Here is a 19,155-nt window from a genome sequence, read left to right on the forward strand (position 1 = left end):
TGAGCGGCTGACCAGGAGACGAGAGGTTGGTTGAAGTCTCCTAACAGGAGTAAACCGTCTCCGGGATGCATAGTTGAGCATAATGAGCGAGTGCAGTTTTCGATTTCACGGAGCGTGGCAGCATTTGCGGCAAGTCTAGGCGGGAGGTATGCAGCAATGATGAATAGTCGGGAATTGCCTAGTTGTATTACAACGCACACTAGCTCAAGCGATGGATGCACCGTTGTGTGTTCCCGTGACGTCAGAGACTGAGAGCACGCAATCAACACACCTCCACCGCGGGAACATGTACTGTTGTCAACACTACGATCGCATCGGTAGACTCGGAAGCTATCGTCAAACAGCAAAGCCGAAGGTAGACTAGGATCGAGCCAGGTTTCCGTAAGCACTATTACATCGAAATTGGATTCCAACACCGACAGGCGAAACTCATCGACCTTCGTGCGCAGTCCCCGCACGTTTTGATAGTAAACAGAGGCAGTGGAACGGGCAGTGCGAAGCGCATTAGCAGCAGGAACATAACAGGTAGGTGTTTGTGCAGACTTAACAGAGGTTCATCTATTCGTGAAAGAAACGGTCAAGTGTGGTCTGTTGTAAGTTAGTGTTGGAAGTGCGGCGAATTAAAAGCGGGCCGTCAATGAGTGTTGAATTAGGACCATGAGTGGTGTCATTCAGCGTGTGTTCTCCCAATTGTGGTGATGTTAGTGTTTGAGCCTGTGAAGTTGATGCGTTTGCCGGTGAGTGATAGACAGTGGATGTTGGTGTGCGAGGCATCGAACGGCGATCGATGACAACAGGTGTGCGTGTGAGAGAACGGTGTTTGATGGTGATTGGTGACGATGAGTGTCCATGCTCTCGTTGACGGGACTGTACAAATTCACGTACACCAATACCGACAGGCCAGGACGATGGGGCGAGTGCTGCGTCACGAAGGGCGGCCGGTACTCTCATTTTGAAAGAAAGCCAGTTTACGCTGTCAACACTGACTCCCTTCCTCAGCAAGCAGTATGCTAGGACGTCATCGGTGGCTAAACGGCGTTTCACAGAAGCGACCACTTGCTCCACGGTGACGGCAGTGGACAAGCGAGATAGTCGGATCCATATTCTGTCTGTGGCCGGCTGGGGAAACGCTGCTCGAAGCGGTGACGATAGCGAATCGGTTCCCATGAGTTCTTCCGGTAGCGTAGACGGGGGTGGGATGCCGACTGTAGTGTTAGTGTACGCGCTTGGCGATGACGATGCATACATGTTATTTTGACGAATGTTTACGTTTTTGTTGACATCAGGGGACATAGAATCCTCGATGATACGCCGCCGCTTTCTACCCGCAACGGGCCGAGGATCGGTATTGCAAAGCTGAGGTATGGGTGCATTTTGCAGTAGAGTAAATCCACTGCGCACCTCGGCGATAATCGGTTCAATAAGCTTCCCCACAGCCGCAACAGTTGAGGTGAGAGCAGCTTGAAAACCGACCTGAGCCCCGATCTCTTTGACTGATCGGCAGCGCGGATTTTTCAGGATATTGGTGCACCCAGTGCAGCTCCAGTGCAGATCGATGTGAGTCAGGACCGCATCAATCAGCTCGGAAGGCAGCCTGCAACAACCGCGGTGAAAAGTAGCCTCACAGTACGCACAGCCGACGATACAGTCGGCAGCATCCAGTGGCACAGCACACGCGAAACAGATAGCCGCCATCGCGAAATTATGCGCGGTTTTGATCACACCACCGTTAACCCGGATTAAAAAACGTTAATACACAGTCGTGGGTCAATGAAATAACACACTAACGCGCAACAGTAACAGGAAGCAGGTTGGTAGTCAATTGAACGAGTATTAACTGGGTACGTTAGAAAATACACTTAAATATTTTTGGAAAAACGCGGAGCACAGCGATATGCGACAGAGCAGTTAGACGTCAAACGTCATTGTAATGTAGTGCGGCACAGTTCAGCAGAAAAAAATAATCGTGATGTGCGAGTTTTTGGCCTAATAATTCGCGAAAAAAGTGAATTATGCGACTGCCATCATGTACTTTTTTATTTATCAGAAAAAGTAACATTATTTGTGTTTTAGAATAGTGATGGGTAAAGTTGGCAAATATCCAGAGTCGACTCCGATCCGACTCCGATAAATTCGGTATAAACTCCGGAAGGTAGGTCCGCGCTGCAATATCCGGAGTCGTTCAGAATCGTCCGAAATGGCCCGGAGTCGTCCGGAGTTGTCCGGAAACGCCCGGAGTCGCTAGTCAGTAAGTATACAAAAGGGAGCATATTATTAAAAAAACATTGCTTTCATACTTACATATTTATATATTCCATTTTTGTAGGGAAAAGGGTTACAGAAGAGTACCAACGCTACCTTAGAACGCTAATTCAAAGGAAGTGTTTTACCATTACCAGCATCAATGAAACCGGGAACAAAAGTAACACTTCCAGAGCAGTTGAAAAATAAAGCAGCAGAAGTTGTGACCGAAGGAATGACAGTAGTGTTCCTTCCATTACAGCCTACCGTAGGAAAACATACTCACATTATAAAGTCAAGCTTTCTACTATCAAGCATTCTTTATTTCATAAGTAGGACTGATTATCCTCCTATGGTAACAATAAGTCACTGAAAGCCAAGCTCACTAGTGGGTACAGGCAGGCCTTGACCGACAGCGGTTGTGGTGCCAAAGAAGAAGAAGAAGATTCTACTATCGGAAGTTACTTCGCCACCGTTTTTTGATTTTAATAGTGCAGTTGTGCCGGTGCATATGAATGTGATCCGGTTTCGTCAATTGAGTTTGACCACAAAGGTACAATCAATAAATCAGCACGCAGAACCACCAACGGAAGTTACTTCGGATCCGGTTTATGATGATGATTGTGCAGTTGGGCCTTTGCTAATGAATGTGACTCGGCGTCGTCCATCTAATTCGGTTAGTCAAGTACAGCCAACAAATCAGTTCACAGAATCGTCTCAATTTGCGCCTCTCAACTTATCACCTACTACTGAACTCGTAAGTCAGTTTCAATCAGAAATGCCGTCCTTGCAACGCTCTATGTCTCCAAGTATTATAGGTCCGTCATCTAAGTCGTGTCGGAGTCGTGGGTGCGCTCCATACAGCACATTACTATTTTAAAGCCAATAGTAGAATTTGATCCATGCAATATTATTGCTAAATATTGCACAATAATATTAAACGACCAAAGACGATGCGCTTTTTATACCATTTGTATATACTTTCATCTAGCCAACAGTTGCTGCAGGTATTGAAGTAGCTTTATAGCTTCAGCAATAGTGCAGTTTTAATTTTCATATTATAGCTAAGTTAAAGAAAAAAAAGAGGTCTAATAATGTGTATTTTCTTACCGTCTTGGCGTCTAATGAAAAGCTTGACCCGTAAGATCTACCAAATTTTTAAAAAGATTAAAACAAATTTTAGTGCTTTTCGAGGATATCCCGGACCAATTAAATTAATTAAGCAAATATTTTGAAAACAGTACATCGATCGCACAGTGAAAAAGTATGCCGAACGTAAATCGTTTGCTCGGTTTCTTAGGCCGCAAATATACGACGCGCGTTTCCGCGGGCGCGTTCAAACGCGTATAACAGTTCCGCAGAGATATCCAGCTGAGCATCTCTGCGTTTCCGCGGTAGCGCGTTCGAATGACATTTCATTTCTATGGCTGGATTGTTATACGCGTTTCCGCGGGCGCGGAAAAGCGCGTCGTGTATTTGCGGCCTTATGTATCCGATTACATTTTCAAGAAATTGATTATTTAGCAGCTGATCGTTAAACGCTTGCTGCTCACTTTAATTTTGTAATGGATTTAAATTAAACATTTCAGCATTGGCAGAAGGAAAAATCATATTTGATTGCAGTGCATGCTCAAATGCTTGGCGTAAGTTTCGTTGTTCTCTTATAACAATATCTAATTATTTATGTATGTTTTCAAACTCTGTTTTATCCATTACAGTTCCTACAAATTCGGATTAAACTGGGAATCTTGAGAACGTTGCAGGAGATGTTGGTGATGCAAGTGGCAAACCTTCCTTGCTAATAGTTGCGGATTTTTTTTTTAGGCTGCATATATGATTGAGCCTGATTGACCTGACTCGACGGTCGAATGTTGGACACGTTCGTACACAGTTGAGTCAAAATACTTTCCACATTAATGTTACTTTCATGACATGATGGCTTGGTAGAATGTGCAGGTGGTGAGGCAAATGACGGACCTATAATACTTGGAGACATAGAGCGTTGCAAGGACGGCATTTCTGATTGAAACTGACTTACGAGTTCAGTAGTAGGTGATAAGTTGAGAGGCGCAAATTGAGACGATTCTGTGAACTGATTTGTTGGCTGTACTTGACTAACCGAATTAGATGGACGACGCCGAGTCACATTCATTAGCAAAGGCCCAACTGCACAATCATCATCATAAACCGGATCCGAAGTAACTTCCGTTGGTGGTTCTGCGTGCTGATTTATTGATTGTACCTTTGTGGTCAAACTCAATTGACGAAACCGGATCACATTCATATGCACCGGCACAACTGCACTATTAAAATCAAAAAACGGTGGCGAAGTAACTTCCGATAGTAGAATCTTCTTCTTCTTCTTTGGCACCACAACCGCTGTCGGTCAAGGCCTGCCTGTACCCACTAGTGAGCTTGGCTTTCAGTGACTTATTGTTACCATAGGAGGATAATCAGTCCTACTTATGAAATAAAGAATGCTTGATAGTAGAAAGCTTGACTTTATAATGTGAGTATGTTTTCCTACGGTAGGCTGTAATGGAAGGAACACTACTGTCATTCCTTCGGTCACAACTTCTGCTGCTTTATTTTTCAACTGCTCTGGAAGTGTTACTTTTGTTCCCGGTTTCATTGATGCTGGTAATGGTAAAACACTTCGTTTGAATTAGCGTTCTAAGATAGCGTTGGTACTCTTCTGTAATCCTTTTTCCTACAAAAATGGAATATGTACATATGTAAGTATAAAAGCAATGTTTTTTTTCATATAAAATGCTTCCTAATGGCTGTATTTTGTATTACTACTTAAGAAAACTTTTTATTTGCTATCAGGGTGGCCACTCAACCGGGAAAACCGGGAATCAGCCGGGAATTTTATTTTCCAGGAAAATCGGGAAAAAATCGGGAAATTCTATTAAGAAACTGGGAAATTATCACAAACGTTTCCTATCACTGTTTACCATCGTACGAAGTGCATTTTCATTAATGGGATGTTTTGTATATTGTTCCCAACTTACCACAGGCCATCAACATCACACCAATGTCTATGGACAACATTTTCCGTTTCTCACATATGGTACGCAATATACATATGTACTATACTTCTCATTCGCACTGGTGCAATACTTACGTTCATCGTTATCGGTTCTTGCCCATTTCGGGTATGGTGTGCCTATTCGTTCTACCTTGCACTCGTCTTTTGTTATTCTTCTCTCGTGTTGTTGCGGTCGTGTCAGATTTAGTGGGCGATCTCAAGTTTTGAACAGAACTGATAATTTGTGTCCTCTTTAGCAATTTTAAGGTTACCCAATCACACATCGCCTGTACATTGGCATTTTGCATTTTGGTTTCGGGCCTCTACCTTCATTCCGCCCGGGTGAGTGGGTTTCCACACTGGCGCTGATGGTTGATTCCTGTATCTATTCGTGAGGTGCATCATCAGTGTCGTGCGAGTAACAGCATAATGCATGGCTGCTGTTTAACAGGAAATCCGTTCTTCGCAGATTTGTATGCTTTCTCCAGTGGCTGGTTGGTCCATGACTTCCGGTTACCTTTTTTTAAGGTTGTGTGATGACATCTGTTAATCAACAATTGATAGCAGATGGAAAATATCTTTGTCATGGGGTAAATTCTTTACACGTTAGTGTCATGAAGCTAAACCACCAAAAAGCAATATTCTTAAAGATTTTTTTGTCGTTTTTCATCAGTTGTTAGCTCATATAAAACTTCTGAAAATATAAAGAATGCATATTTAAATAGCTTAAGATCCATAGTAGCGAAATTAAATCTAAAAACGAGCGCACGATTGAAAATTTGTTTGTACAAATTTGATAGAAATCATGCCAAAAATGGTTCTCAAATGTGTTATCACACCTTCAGATTGTATACTATATGATTGAATAATTCACTAAAAACTTATATCCGGTTTTTTGACAAGTGTCTATCTTTCCCAACATGCCCTAACATGACTTAACAACATGCCCGTCATGGGTTCAATCCCCAATTAGACCGCGCCGCCATACGTAGGACTGACTATCCTGCTATGGGGGGAAATCTATTAGTCACTGAAAGCCAAGCCCACAAGTGGGTACAGGCAGGCCTTGACCGACATCGGTTGTTGAGCCAAAGAAGAAGAAGAAGTCTATCTTTCCCGTAATGCCCGTGTTTACCTACCATCCTCTAGATATCGATTTTTGAAAACGTATGATATAATAATTTGGAGTTGAAGTATCGAAGAATAGTGAACCGGGAAAAATCCGGGAAAAACCGGGAAAAACCGAGAAAAACCGGGAATTTAAAATCCTGATTCGAGTGGCCACCGTGTGCTATTGAAAACATGATAAGCGATTGAAAACATTCCACATCATACTGACAAACTTTTGAAAAGATTTGTTCTTTTACGGCCTTGTTGAAATGATGACCACAATCACGGAGCAAACAAAAGAATTAAACTACCAAAGCAAACTCAACGCCTGCTACTCAGGTACACTGAAATCAAATGATAAGTTAAGGGTAACCGATAGTTTTTTTTATTTTTAAAAATTTTGGATGCCGTTTTGTTTAGAATTTTTAGCACGATTTTTAATCAGCACCTGAATTTGTTATTGTTTGTATTGCTTTTCAATTGGACGATTCAAATTTGTCCTGCACATGATACAAAAATATATGGTAACCGCTGAATAAATCGTGAAACGAACATACAAAATTACGGGACGCAATTAATCTAATAGGTTACTCTGTACTGCTAACTAATGGCGCCCTACTTGCACAGAGAATGAAAAATTGTGCGACTTTTAGGCGAGGGACATATTGAAGCAGGGAGAGACAGTGAGAAATACGTAGAAATAAAAGCGTCCCCAGAGTTACGACCCTCTCGTGTTACGACAATTCGCAGATATGACGATTTTGATTTTGACAGTTTAAAGTTGTCATTCAGACGAAATTGATACATTTTTTTTAAATTTATGTGCAGATAACCATTACAAAAATATTTCCTCTTTTTTCACAAGTCCCCGATTGTGAATATCTATATCGTGTAAACGGCTTTTAGAAGAAAATTAATACATTATCGTACATTATTTTAAATAAAATGTACGATTTCGTAGATTCTGACTCTTCAATTTCGGTTAACAACTTTATATTCCCAGGTATACGACATACGACTATTTCGACTTACGCCTTGCTTTGGAACATTTTTTCGGTCCTAAATACAGTACTATCTCAGGGGACACCTGTACGCGGAAATGAGAAATTGTTTTGGTTTCTACATAGATTCTGCACTCTCAAATTCACGCAAGTGAGGGTGTGTATGTGTTCACTTTCAGCCATTGCGATCAGTTTGGTTTTCTCGTAGCGGCATGCTGGTATCTCGCTCGCACTAATGTAGCGAGTGTTCCTCTGTGCGCTCCCTTTCTTGCCACCACACGAAATCGTCAGTTCAGCTTAAGCGTTCGCCGTGAAAGGCCGCACGCTTGTTAGCCTAAGCCGGACGATCGAAGTTTTGATAAATGTTGAAGTGTTGTGCATATTGAAATGAAGCTGCGCTTATCTTTTATCGTTTTTTTTCATTTCCGCTGCTTTATTTCATTTTTTTTCGATTCGTGCGTACCAAGGCTGAGTAAAGCGAAGCAAACAGTGCGCTACGAAAGAAACTTGCGGGAGAGGATGTCAGTGCAGCGCAGCGCAACTCGTAAGAATCAAAAGGGAGGGGTAACCAATCCAGGGCAGTCCCTATGGGACTGGGACAAAAGTACAGGCGGTCCCCGAGATTACACGGTAAATGGGGACCGAAAACGGCCGCAAAATACCGCGTATCTGGAATTTCCGCGAAAGTCGAATATCGTATTTTCCAGTTAAAATATCAATCATCTTTGTGTAATTTTGCAAGTTGGGGGCGATTTTAATCTCCAAATTGATTATTTGATGTGATTCTGACTGAATTTAACAAATTTATAACCATTTCAAATGATTTTTAAGATTCGATCAATAGGGAAATTAATTAGCTTTTGACAATGGATGTGTCAAATTAGCCTTCCGTCTTGCCGTCTTACCGTCTTCCCTCCCGCTCCAGCTGCTACTACTTTGATGAGCAGTCGTAGGCGCGAAAATAGCCTGAAGCGTAAAGCTTTGGGACCGCTCGATGCCGTTTCTGCAACTACCGCTGCTAACCAGGCTGTCGTTTCCGTTGTGGACCCGGTTGTCGTTTCAACTGACGAATCCGTCCCATTCTCCGTTGTGGCGAAATTGTTGGCGGAATACGCGATCGTCCGGTCTAAGCTGGATCGATTGGACGAATCTGATGAGGGGATGCGGGGGGAGCAAAAGAAGCATCATGCAGAAACATCAAGCAACATTTTGGCCATCGCCAAGTCGGTGCACCTGGTCGAAGTGCAGGTGGGGCAGATCAGAAAATCGTTTTGCGTTGGCCAAGATGGCTATGCTCCCTCTCCCCGAGGGCTTTAAACTTACGCCCGTCACAACGGAGGATGAGCTAAATGCTTTAGAGCAGAAGCTGGGCGATGCTGAGTGTATGCGGGATAGCTTAGCTTGACTGCAGGCTATGGTGTTCGACTCCGAGACACAAAAAACCCTACACGAAGCAAGGGATCTTGTTTTCGCTAAGGAATTTTTGCCTCGTTACAGCTGGAGCGGGAGGAATGCAAAAGTTGCTAAAACAATATAGCAACATTTTGCAGCTTATTAAGAAGATTGGGAGCACCAATCAAGTTATAATAGCTCCCGGATTTGCTCGAGATTATTTCGGGAAAAAATTGCGGTACGCGTATCAACTCGTGCCAAAAAAACCGAACCCTGTAGTGGATGGTGACGGTGGGTACAATTTAAATATAATTTAGCTTATATTAATTTAGTGCTAGTTTAGTATTCATTAGATAGCTATAGGTGACCAATTAAGCTTAGTAAGTTTAGGTTAGCATAGCATAGGTAAGCATCGTTTAGCATAATTTATTATTAAAGCAGAATTGAACAATTAAAACACGTAAAAAAACTTTTTTGATTTCATAACGAATCAATATGTACATGGATTTATTTATTCGTTTATTTTCTTATATTTATCTCAATATGATAGCATTATAACACGGAAACACCATGCATAAAAATAGAAACACTTTTTTCGTTATTTTCTTTCATAAACTAAATACTTTACGCGCAATCAAATGAAATGCGAGTGGCACGTTATGATAGGCTACGCTTTTCTTATTTGCTAGTCAACAAAAAAAAAAAGATGTATTATTAATTGTCAGAACTTTTTGGTTAATTTTGCGATGTAGTACCTTTGTTGCAAATAATTATCTCTGTTGATGAAATTTGATGCAAAGTGTAATATGCCGCTTTTCTTCTAATTAAATATGAAACTTAACGAAAAGCTAGTCGATTAAAGTAGCGCGTTTATTTTTAGTTTGTTTATTTACCGTTACAAAGGTATGTGTTAATGGCACAAACAGAAACTCGCCCTCTTTGGCGGTTTCTACAGCAGCAAGCCTGCACAAGATTGAGCTGCTCAGCGTGTATTTGACCAGAATCAACGTCTTTAACACTTCCCCGAAATATTAAAACATGCTCGGAAGGGCAAGGCTGGCTAAAAGCAGAATATTTTTGTTTCAGGGCATGCCCTTCAACGATTAGCTGCGAGCCCTGTTGTGTTGCGGTGTGGTACATAACGATGGTGCCATCATTTGTCATGTACCACTGATCGCAAAAAATTGGTTCGCAACAATCTCCTTGTCTTTAACCTTTTGGGTGGAACATTCTGCTGCTGTTGCTGGATTGCATTCTTTAGCAACCTCGATGTGCTCTCGCTCAATCAATCGATGGACTGCTTGTGCTAGGCTGTTCCTCCCAGAATGGACCAATTTTCGAACATCTTGCAGCTTTGCCTCTGTGGGGCTGTAAACAAGAGCATAATCTGCCATAAACTGCTCCAACAACGATGCTGCATACTCCCATTTGTCCTCAAGGTGCGACGTGGAGAGGAAAGTGATCGCAACAAACAACAGCATGAAATGCTGGTACGCTGCATCGCAAAGTCTGTCCTTCAGTACCACAAAACCTACATAATGCAAAAACATCATGTATTCGGATGCCTTCCATAGCTTGACATAATGCAAGTTTCGCAACCTTCGTTGGAAGTCTGAAGGCAGGCTTAGGCGATGAAGATGTGCCGACATTTCACGCTGTTGCTGTCGGGACAGCTTAAACTTTACCTCTGAATGGCCATTAATGCATATGTCTATTTTCCTTGCCAGCAATCCTTTCTCAATCAGGTGCATGCAATCTAACACAAAATCCATAATCATATGACAGCTTATCATATCGAATAGTGGAGTAGGGCGGATGATATGGTCCGGGTACTTTCCAGCACAGAACAATTCGTTAGTCCTTTCTTGGTTCTCTGTACTGTATGGGAAATACATCCGGTGTCCACACATTGCCCTTCCACCGTGCATTAGTAACAGGCGCTGTATGAATTATGGCCTTTCAATTTTATGAAATAGATTACAAAAATAAAACTCACATATGTTGCGATACTAAATTTCTCCAAATTACCTTAAACTTACCTTTTATAAACGATCTTGCTGGTGCATCGGCAATGATGGCTCTCAAACAGACCCAATATAACTGCTGACCAATTGCCGAATGATTTATCTGAAGATCGTTCATCTCCTCCACAAACTGCCTTAAGTACTCCTCCAGAGAGTGTAGTTTGGATTCGCCAAATAATATGGCCACCACCATAACGGGAGAATCGGGTAGGTTAAAAACCTTCATCAAAATCGGCCAAAACTAAGACCGACTGCTTTTATAGAGCGGCATACCATCTACAAAAAGTTGATCTCAAAACCCTTGACTGGAGGTTTTACATTGCTAAAATCAAACATACACACTTGTGAGAACACGGAACAATCCATTCAACGTGTAGCGACCTTGCCCGCTACGATCCGTTTTCGATAAGGTTTTCGATAAGGCTACGTGTAGCTGCGGCTAAAGGGGCGGCCGTGAGAATAAATATTGTGGATAGTTGCGAGAGGCGAACCGAAAACCGAGAGAGCGAGCGATCGGACGAAGCGGTACGCTGATCGAGCGGTTTTGCGGCGCGATGGCGAAAAAAAGACGCGGCACTTTGGTAACGGTTATCAGGTGGTTTGGTGGTGGTTTTGGCTCGTGCAATAAAGTTTTAGTTGGTTCACGAGGTGGTAAAATCAACTAAAAACAATTTATTTATTTTTTAAAAAGAAAGTAGTTAGTCGTTTCAAACGTAATGAAAAACTTAGTGACTTTTCAATACTTACCGATAATAGCTGGCATCACGAAGAAAATGGTTTAAAATTAACAGTCGTTAAAAATTAACCAGAGTCGTTAAAAATTGCTAGAATTTGGCATCGCGAACGCATTGAGTTCATTTGTTATTTTTAACGACTGGTCCTATGCCGCCGTTAAACAAACGACTGTGAAGAGCGTATGCGATACAAATTAACAGTCGTTTAATTATACTGCTCGAATTTTTTCCCCGTGCTTGCCTATATGCGATATCGAGCAGTCGTTAACTGTTTTGACGGTCGTTTATTTTAACAGGAATGAACAACAAATGAACTCAGTTTAACCAAACTGAACTTTAAACGAATGTTAAAATGTGTTCATTTATTCGCGATTCCGGCTAATATCCCTGCAAACATGTGGCCATACCTCTGTTCCACAGATCGCGTGGCAATTTGCAGTGCGGTTGGTGCTGCCTAATGTGGGCAAGTAAGAGGGCCAAAGCTCTATGAGTTTGGCCGGTATGTAGTGCCCACAGTCTCTAGCCATCCGCAAACGACGCTTCGCCGAACGGACGATCTTGCAGCTCGGTACCTCGTACCTCGTGCGGCACCAGCAGCACCGCTGCTGTATCCCATCCCTCCTTCCTCCTCACTATCGCTCATCGATGATGGAAGATTTTCTGTCCAGCAAAAAAAATAGACACAATGAACGTCAAGTCATTGATAAAGAATGAATTAAAACCATCTCCACTTACCGGACACTTCCATATGTTCGAAGCCTTCGTCGCTTGCCAATGACAAAGCATGAACAGACACATGACTAAAATAGCCAAAAAAAATCATTAACAACACTTTCGATCAATCCTATTTTTCTCTTTGAACATTACACTTACCTATTGTTGTGGATTTTGGAAGGCTAGCACGTGCACATTCCTCCTCCTATTCCTGCAAGCACCGCTTCAGCAAACGATCACGTGCATGGTTCACCATACCACTTCGCTTATCACGACGTGTTGCCATTATCACAGCACTTGCTTAATTTTCGCACAAATTGATTGAAAATTTGACGGGTTCGGTGGGAACGGATTGTGCACTCTATGATGATCAAATCGCGTTAGAAGCTTCGATTACACTTCGAACAATACGCGCCAAACGCGATCGAATCAGACAACATCCACATACAGGCGTTGCCGTCAAATTTTGGCTCGAAGTCACCAATTTTTGACAGTGTGCATCAATTTTTGTCTCGAAAGCATCAATTTTTGACAGTGTGCATCAATTTTTGTCTCGAATGCGTCAATTTTTGTCAGTGCGCATCAATTTTTGTCTCGAAGGCACCAATTTTTGTCTCATGGTCATCAATTTTTGTCGCTTGTTCATGAAATTTTGCCTCTTTATACATCAACATGAGTTTACCTGATTTGACGCGTAGTTAGGGTTATTTTATTGTAGTAACATTTAATTTCAATAAAAATCTGTGGTTTATGAATATTTTGTTGGGATTATAAAGAAAATGCTTCAAAATTTTTGACTAAATTTCAGGTACGTAGATCAACACAGCTGATTGCTTTTGAACAACGAATATACTTTGTACTCCTCAATCGAAAATGGCAGTACAAAGGTTTATCTGCCATTTAGGTACGGATTGCGAGAACTATTTTAGGAATTTATCTAACTATTTGCCACGATTGCCGGTCTCGTAGTACAGTCGTCAACTCGTACGACGTAACAACATGCTCGTAATGGGTTCAAGCCCCAAATGGACCGTGCCGCCATACGTAGGACTGACTATCCTGCTATGGGGGGATCAATAAGTCACTGAAAGCCAAGCCCACAAGTTGTGGTACAGGCAGGCTTTGATCGAAAATGGTCGTTGAGCCAAAAGAAGAAGAAGATTTGCCACGATGCCAAAATGAAGAAATAATCGTGGATTAATCTTCTCTAAATTGTTTTGATATTATTATAAATAAGACGTAAAACTATGTGAAATATAGAATTCCTGAATTTATTCCTTTGCATTGTATAACCTCTTGAATTTTGTTTTGCATTCTGGAATTATTAAAATATTAAAATAACGAAAAAATACCAAGAGATAAAAATTGATGACCATGAGACAAAAATTGGTGCCTTCGAGACAAAAATTGATGCGCACTGACAAAAATTGACGCCTTCGAGACAAAAATTGATGCACACTGTCAAAAATTGATGCTTTCGAGACAAAAATTGATGCACACTGTCAAAAATTGACGCCTACGAGACAAAAATACATGACTTACGGCCAAAATTTGACGGCAACGGCTGTAATAGCACGACATGCACATGAAAGGGAACATAGTTTGATAGGTGCTCATAGGACCGAATATACACGCAAGTGTGTTCGGTACCGGCCCTAACTGACAGAGTTTACTCCACTCAAATCACGATAGGCAGCGAGCTACACGCGCGTAAAAGAGAACGATATAAAAGCGAAAGCGAGAAAGGATTAGTTCATGAGCGCCCGTGAGTTGCATGTATGGTGAAAGCCTGAGAAATTAGTGATTTTTCGATCGCTTTGTGCTGCGGGAAGGAAGCAGGTGAAATCTGAACCTGTGTCTCTCAGCGTTCTTTTCGATCCGGTATACAACGTCGTTCTCTTTTCTATTGCTGGTTCTGTATGGATACACATACACATTCTGTCTATGTGATTGATAACACCGCAAGCCATTTTCTCTCAATCACAGAGATAAGTTACAACACCTGCACCATGAAGCCAGAAAAGGATAGAGATTTGTGATGAAGTGAGACGCTAATCGCCAAAATTTAAAGAGACAATCCAGCGCTAGCGGTAAATGCAATAAATGAATTGTTTCTCTTTTGCCATATGGATGTTATTAGTATTGGTGCGTTATTTTGACTGGATTGTTGTAATCAATGAATTGCTATGTGTTTGGTGCTAAGTTGTTTCACTGCGCATTCAATAAACTCACTTGAATGTTTACCTGAGATCGTCTTTGTGCAACTAAAAACATAGGGTACACGACACGTTTAGCCTTTCGCAATAATTTATTGAACACCGTTTATTGGCCCGTGGAATAGCGATATTCTCATAGACAATTAAAGTGCATTACCGGAAAATTTGACTATCTGTTAGTGCACCGTACAGTATAATGTCAACCATCCGGAAACAACTTAACACTCTATGCATTTGTTATAGACCGATGATTCGATGCTTGTTGCTTCTATTGTGAAATATTAATTCAATAAGTGAAGTGTGCTTTGCATAACATTCCCCACGGATGTGCGTGTCGTTCGAAGGATGTCGGTTTCCCTTTCTCTCGTTTTTCGTCCATCATTTCTTGCCAGGCTACACGAGCAGCGTTGTGCCGTCCAAAATCTAGAGAGAGAAGACATGCTCTCTCGCTTTGGCACAGAGGAAAGTTTTCGATTGGCTTCGGTTTTGTTGGTTGCGTAATTAGCATTCGAGTTCGCGACACCTTCGGAGCAACAACTCGCTGCAGCCAGGGACCCAGCATCCTGGAGTATTATTGTTGACCGGGCCATGTCACATCGACGTGCTCTATCATGAGCAGGCCAACAATAGAGAGAGAGAGAGAGAGATGTACTGTGGTCATCATCAGTTCACACCCTTCTATGGAGGCTGATTCGTACCTCAGAACAGTTCCGTCGTGCAACATACACCATTGATCCCGGAAATTGTCTCTAAGAAACTACCCGTGACGTATGGTGCATTCGATACAGGGTTTCGAATCATATAATGGACTACTTGATCCACTCGGTGGAATGTTTGAAATGGTAAGGGGATGTTTGCAACGTTGCTATGGAGGTTTGCATGCATATAGGGGAATCTGTCAAACACTTAGGAGAAGTGTACAAAACAGCTATGGAGTTTTGCATCCAGCTATGGAGCGCTCGGTTGTAGCGCTGTAGAAATTTATCAAAAAAAAATTAAAAGCACTGCGTGATGATTTAAATGTTTGGAGTGATTAAACATATGTTTCTGGTATTGTCATGCAACATAATAATTAAGTTTTAAATTCAATTTGCTATTTAAACAATATTCTTTGTTACATTCTCTACTCTACTATTTCTTCTTTGCGGCAATATTTTTCCTCATAGTTAAACATGAATTTTTAAATAATGTTCATCATAGTTCTCCACCTAGTAATCAAATTACCCCCCTTCTTTAATCACCCGCGTTAAATTTAGAACCCACTAAAAACCAGCATGAAATTCCAGAAAATAGTAAAGACTAAGTCAAACGATTTCTTGCAAAACTTTGACAATACCCTCAAGAATCATCATTGTTAAATACGTATGAAAATGTTGATGATGTAAAAAATAGTAGAATTGGGTGTTGAATCGGATAGGACGTAGTGAAAATTTAGTCCGAATAAATATTATTACGGATTAACCACTATTTCGTTCTGATGATCGTAAAACATGTGTTTAATCACTCCAAACATTTAAATCATCACGCGGTGCTTTTAAATTTTTTTTGAATAAATTTCTACAGCGCTACAACCGAGCGCTCCATAGCTGGATGCAAAACTCCATAGCTGTTTTGCACACTTCTCCTAAGTATTTGACAGATTCCCCTATATGCCTGTAAACCTCTATAGCAACGTTGCAAACATCCCCTTACCATTTCAAACATTCCACCGAGTGGATCAAGTAGTCCATTATATGATTCGAAACCCTGTATATCTACCGACTGATTTAATCGGTGGGTCCTGAGGTCGAAGATAAATGCTCGGCAAAACGCTGAAGCGCCTGCGCCAAACAGTGTCGTTTGCTATGTAACACCATTTGCCTAAAATTGCGGAGATATTCTTTGTACTCTTCCGAACACATAGTGTCAAGTTCACCGAATCTAAATATCTCCTCGTAAACATGCAATAGATTGTGTACGTTGCTGTTTACGAATTCGGGCCATAAAGACTGCTACGATTGTGTCACAAACTGGTGGAACAATTTATCCGCATCCATCCAACGGTCTTTATGATGTGCAGTCGATAAAAATGGTGTCCCAACAAACAGCAACATGTAGTGCTGGTATACAGCGTCGCTCAAAATGTCTTTTCGACGAACGCACAAACCCACAAACTGCAGAGATGATTTAAGTTTAATTCCGTTCCTATCTTGACTCAGATCTAGGCTCCGCATCTGCCGTCTAAAATCAGAATGCAGATGGATTTAGAGCAGATGTTCCGACATAATTTTAAGCTACAAGTTGGACAACCTCAACTTCTGCCCGGGAAATGCGCTGGTCCAAAGTTGTATTGACCTATCCAAAACGCCTCCATCTATGAGGTGCAGACGATTCGACACTATAATATCTAAAATAATTTTCAATCCATCCAGACGGGATAGCGCCGATAAAAACTTTTGATGCAGCGGATATTGTTCGTTGCAAAAAGAATTATGCTAAGTCTCTTGGCTGGGAAAATGCCCCACACGGATAGAACCTGTGTGAAGAATGATTACCTTTTTGGTTGTAATTGTGCATGTTAAGTACCCGCTAACAGAGTTGTGGGATTTAACACTTACAATTTTGAAAGAATAAACTCAAAATAAAATCAATGCTGAACTTTGAATGTTATAAATTAATAACTCACCCTCGATATAAGCACGAGTCAACGTATCGGTAATTTTCCCCCAGTAGAATTGACCGTGCATCATCAAACTGTTCTTTTGTAGTTCGTTCATTTCTTCAACGAAGTCTTCGAGATGCTGGTCAACTGGTACAGGTTTTGATAAGCTGGAAAATATTGCATCACGGGCATGTTCGGTATGTTAAATACTTTCATAAGTATCGGCCAGAACTGTTTACTGTCGTTCAGGTATAGCGGTAAGCCATCGAAGAAAAAATCGATTGCAAATCCATCGTCGGTACAAGGCAAGTTTCTAGAATATTAACAAAAAATAGATACAGAAGCACAAGTTCACAGAATACTTAGTTCTGTAGCCACTAAGAATTTACTGGAGATAATTGATCAAACAAATTCCTACACCCTGGTACCAGAACTCTCCTCCATCAATCTGCGTTATTGTTGTTTTTATCATTGCATCTCCCGGTGTCTTCCGGACAGTGCGCGCATCGTTCGGCAACGACTCAAACTCCGGCTTTTTTTTAAGGTGGCGCAACAGCCGATTAATCGCCTTGTGGGTTTGCCCTGTTTTGAGGGCCCACAGTCGCAGACCATCCTTTCACGAAACATCCGCTAACGAGTCATCAAACAGTTGTTCTTCCTCCTACATCATACTACCATAGGATGAGTTGTCCTCATCGCTGTGGCCGTATTCTGCCGGTCGTTCTTCCTTTTCGCTGCAGTCTTCGAAATCTACCAAAACCGGTGCATAGGTGTTTGCTTGGGTTGAACACCTATCCGGACTTTCTGTCGCAACTTTAAGCCATCGTTTCTGCACGGAATATATTTTTATCACTGCTTTTAAACTTCTACTGGCGTTACCGGCGTGCGTTTGGACGGTTAGCAAAATTTAAAGCACACCTGATAGGCAAAGATAGCGTAATTTACTGGCGAGGGGCATGTAGAAACAAGGAGAAGGCGTTAGCGCGCGCAGAGCTCTCCCGCTTACCTTTAAATTATACGGGGCGCTCTCGCGATACAAACCGCTGCTCAGCTGATACCGCGTTTCTTTCGGTTTGCACTGCGCTTTTGCAACACTTTGAACGTTGCGCTGGACACCCCTCCCGCGCATTTCTTTCTTTGCGCGCTGTGCGCTTTCGATCTCTCGGACTTGCTGCGTAATAAAATCGCATTCAAAACGTTTTCAAGCATCATACGGTCTTGAGATGAAGTGTGAAACTCTGTACAATATTACAATGATCACTATCACTAATGACTAATGACAGTGCCATCCACAAATAAATTGATATCATAATTCTGTAAAACCCTTTTCATATCGTTAATGTACATCAAGAAAATAATTGGTCTTCGCTCACTTCCCTGAGGTACCCTTAGGGTGTTCTCGACAGAACTTGATGTTTTGTTATTAAATACAGTTCGCTGTGCTCTGTCTTGGAGAAAACTCTCGAACCATCGTAATTCTTTGCTTTTAATGCCAAAATGCATTAACACTTTTAGTAATAGTTGCCTCGAAATTGTTTCAAAAGCCCTTTTAAGATCGAGGAATACAGCAATTGTAGTATTTTTACAGTCAAAAGCTTTTTTCCATTTTGCGAACACTAGGTTAAGAGCTAGAGGCGCCACAAGCAGACAGTGTCATGCTACTGCCACCTAGGATAGAAGAAACACAAAAGGCTATTCGTCAACTGAAAAATAACACGGCACCCAGCTCCGACGGAATTGCATCTGAACTGGTCAAGAATGGAGGTGTACAACCAGAAAACGAGATTCATCAAATCGTTACTGAGCTGTGGGATAGCGAATCGATGCCTTGTGATTGGAATCTCGGCATCATTTACCCCATATACAAGAAGGGAAACAGGTTGGACTGCAACAACTACAGGGGTATTACGGTGTTGAATACCGCCTTTAAAATATTCTCCCTGATCCTTCAGGATCGCCTTGTCCCGCACGTCGAAGAGTTAGTCGGAAACTATCAAAGAGGATTCCGAAACGGAAAATCAACCACCATGCGGAAGATCTTGGAGAAGATG

At 41.7% G+C, this 19,155-nt stretch overlaps 1 protein-coding gene across 1 annotated transcript; it reads right to left on the minus strand.

Annotated features, from left to right (window-relative positions):
- Positions 1-558: 558 nt before the first annotated feature.
- On the minus strand, positions 559-12,281 carry LOC120893490. The gene is made up of 4 exons (XM_040295415.1): positions 12,269-12,281; positions 12,113-12,193; positions 8,289-8,533; positions 559-1,734 (listed from the first exon to the last, which is right to left on the minus strand). Exons 1-4 carry the CDS (start codon positions 12,279-12,281, stop codon positions 559-561), a joined length of 1,515 nt encoding a protein of 504 aa, XP_040151349.1.
- Between the last annotated feature and the right edge of the window lie 6,874 nt (positions 12,282-19,155).

Source organism: Anopheles arabiensis, chromosome 2 (assembly GCF_016920715.1).
Source record: "Anopheles arabiensis isolate DONGOLA chromosome 2, AaraD3, whole genome shotgun sequence".
In the NCBI taxonomy this organism is placed as follows: Eukaryota; Metazoa; Arthropoda; class Insecta; order Diptera; family Culicidae; genus Anopheles; species Anopheles arabiensis.

What these genes read in the sequence shown, in the direction of transcription:
- LOC120893490 (XM_040295415.1), bottom strand. An exon ending in TGCTGCTGGTGCCGCACGAG is followed by an intron (nt 8,534 to 12,112) that starts GTACGAGGTACC and finishes TCCCCTCATCAG; the next exon opens with ATTCGTCCAATCGATCCAGC. An exon ending in CTGGAGCGGGAGGGAAGACG is followed by an intron (nt 1,735 to 8,288) that starts GTAAGACGGCAA and finishes TTTTTAATCCGG; the next exon opens with GTTAACGGTGGTGTGATCAA.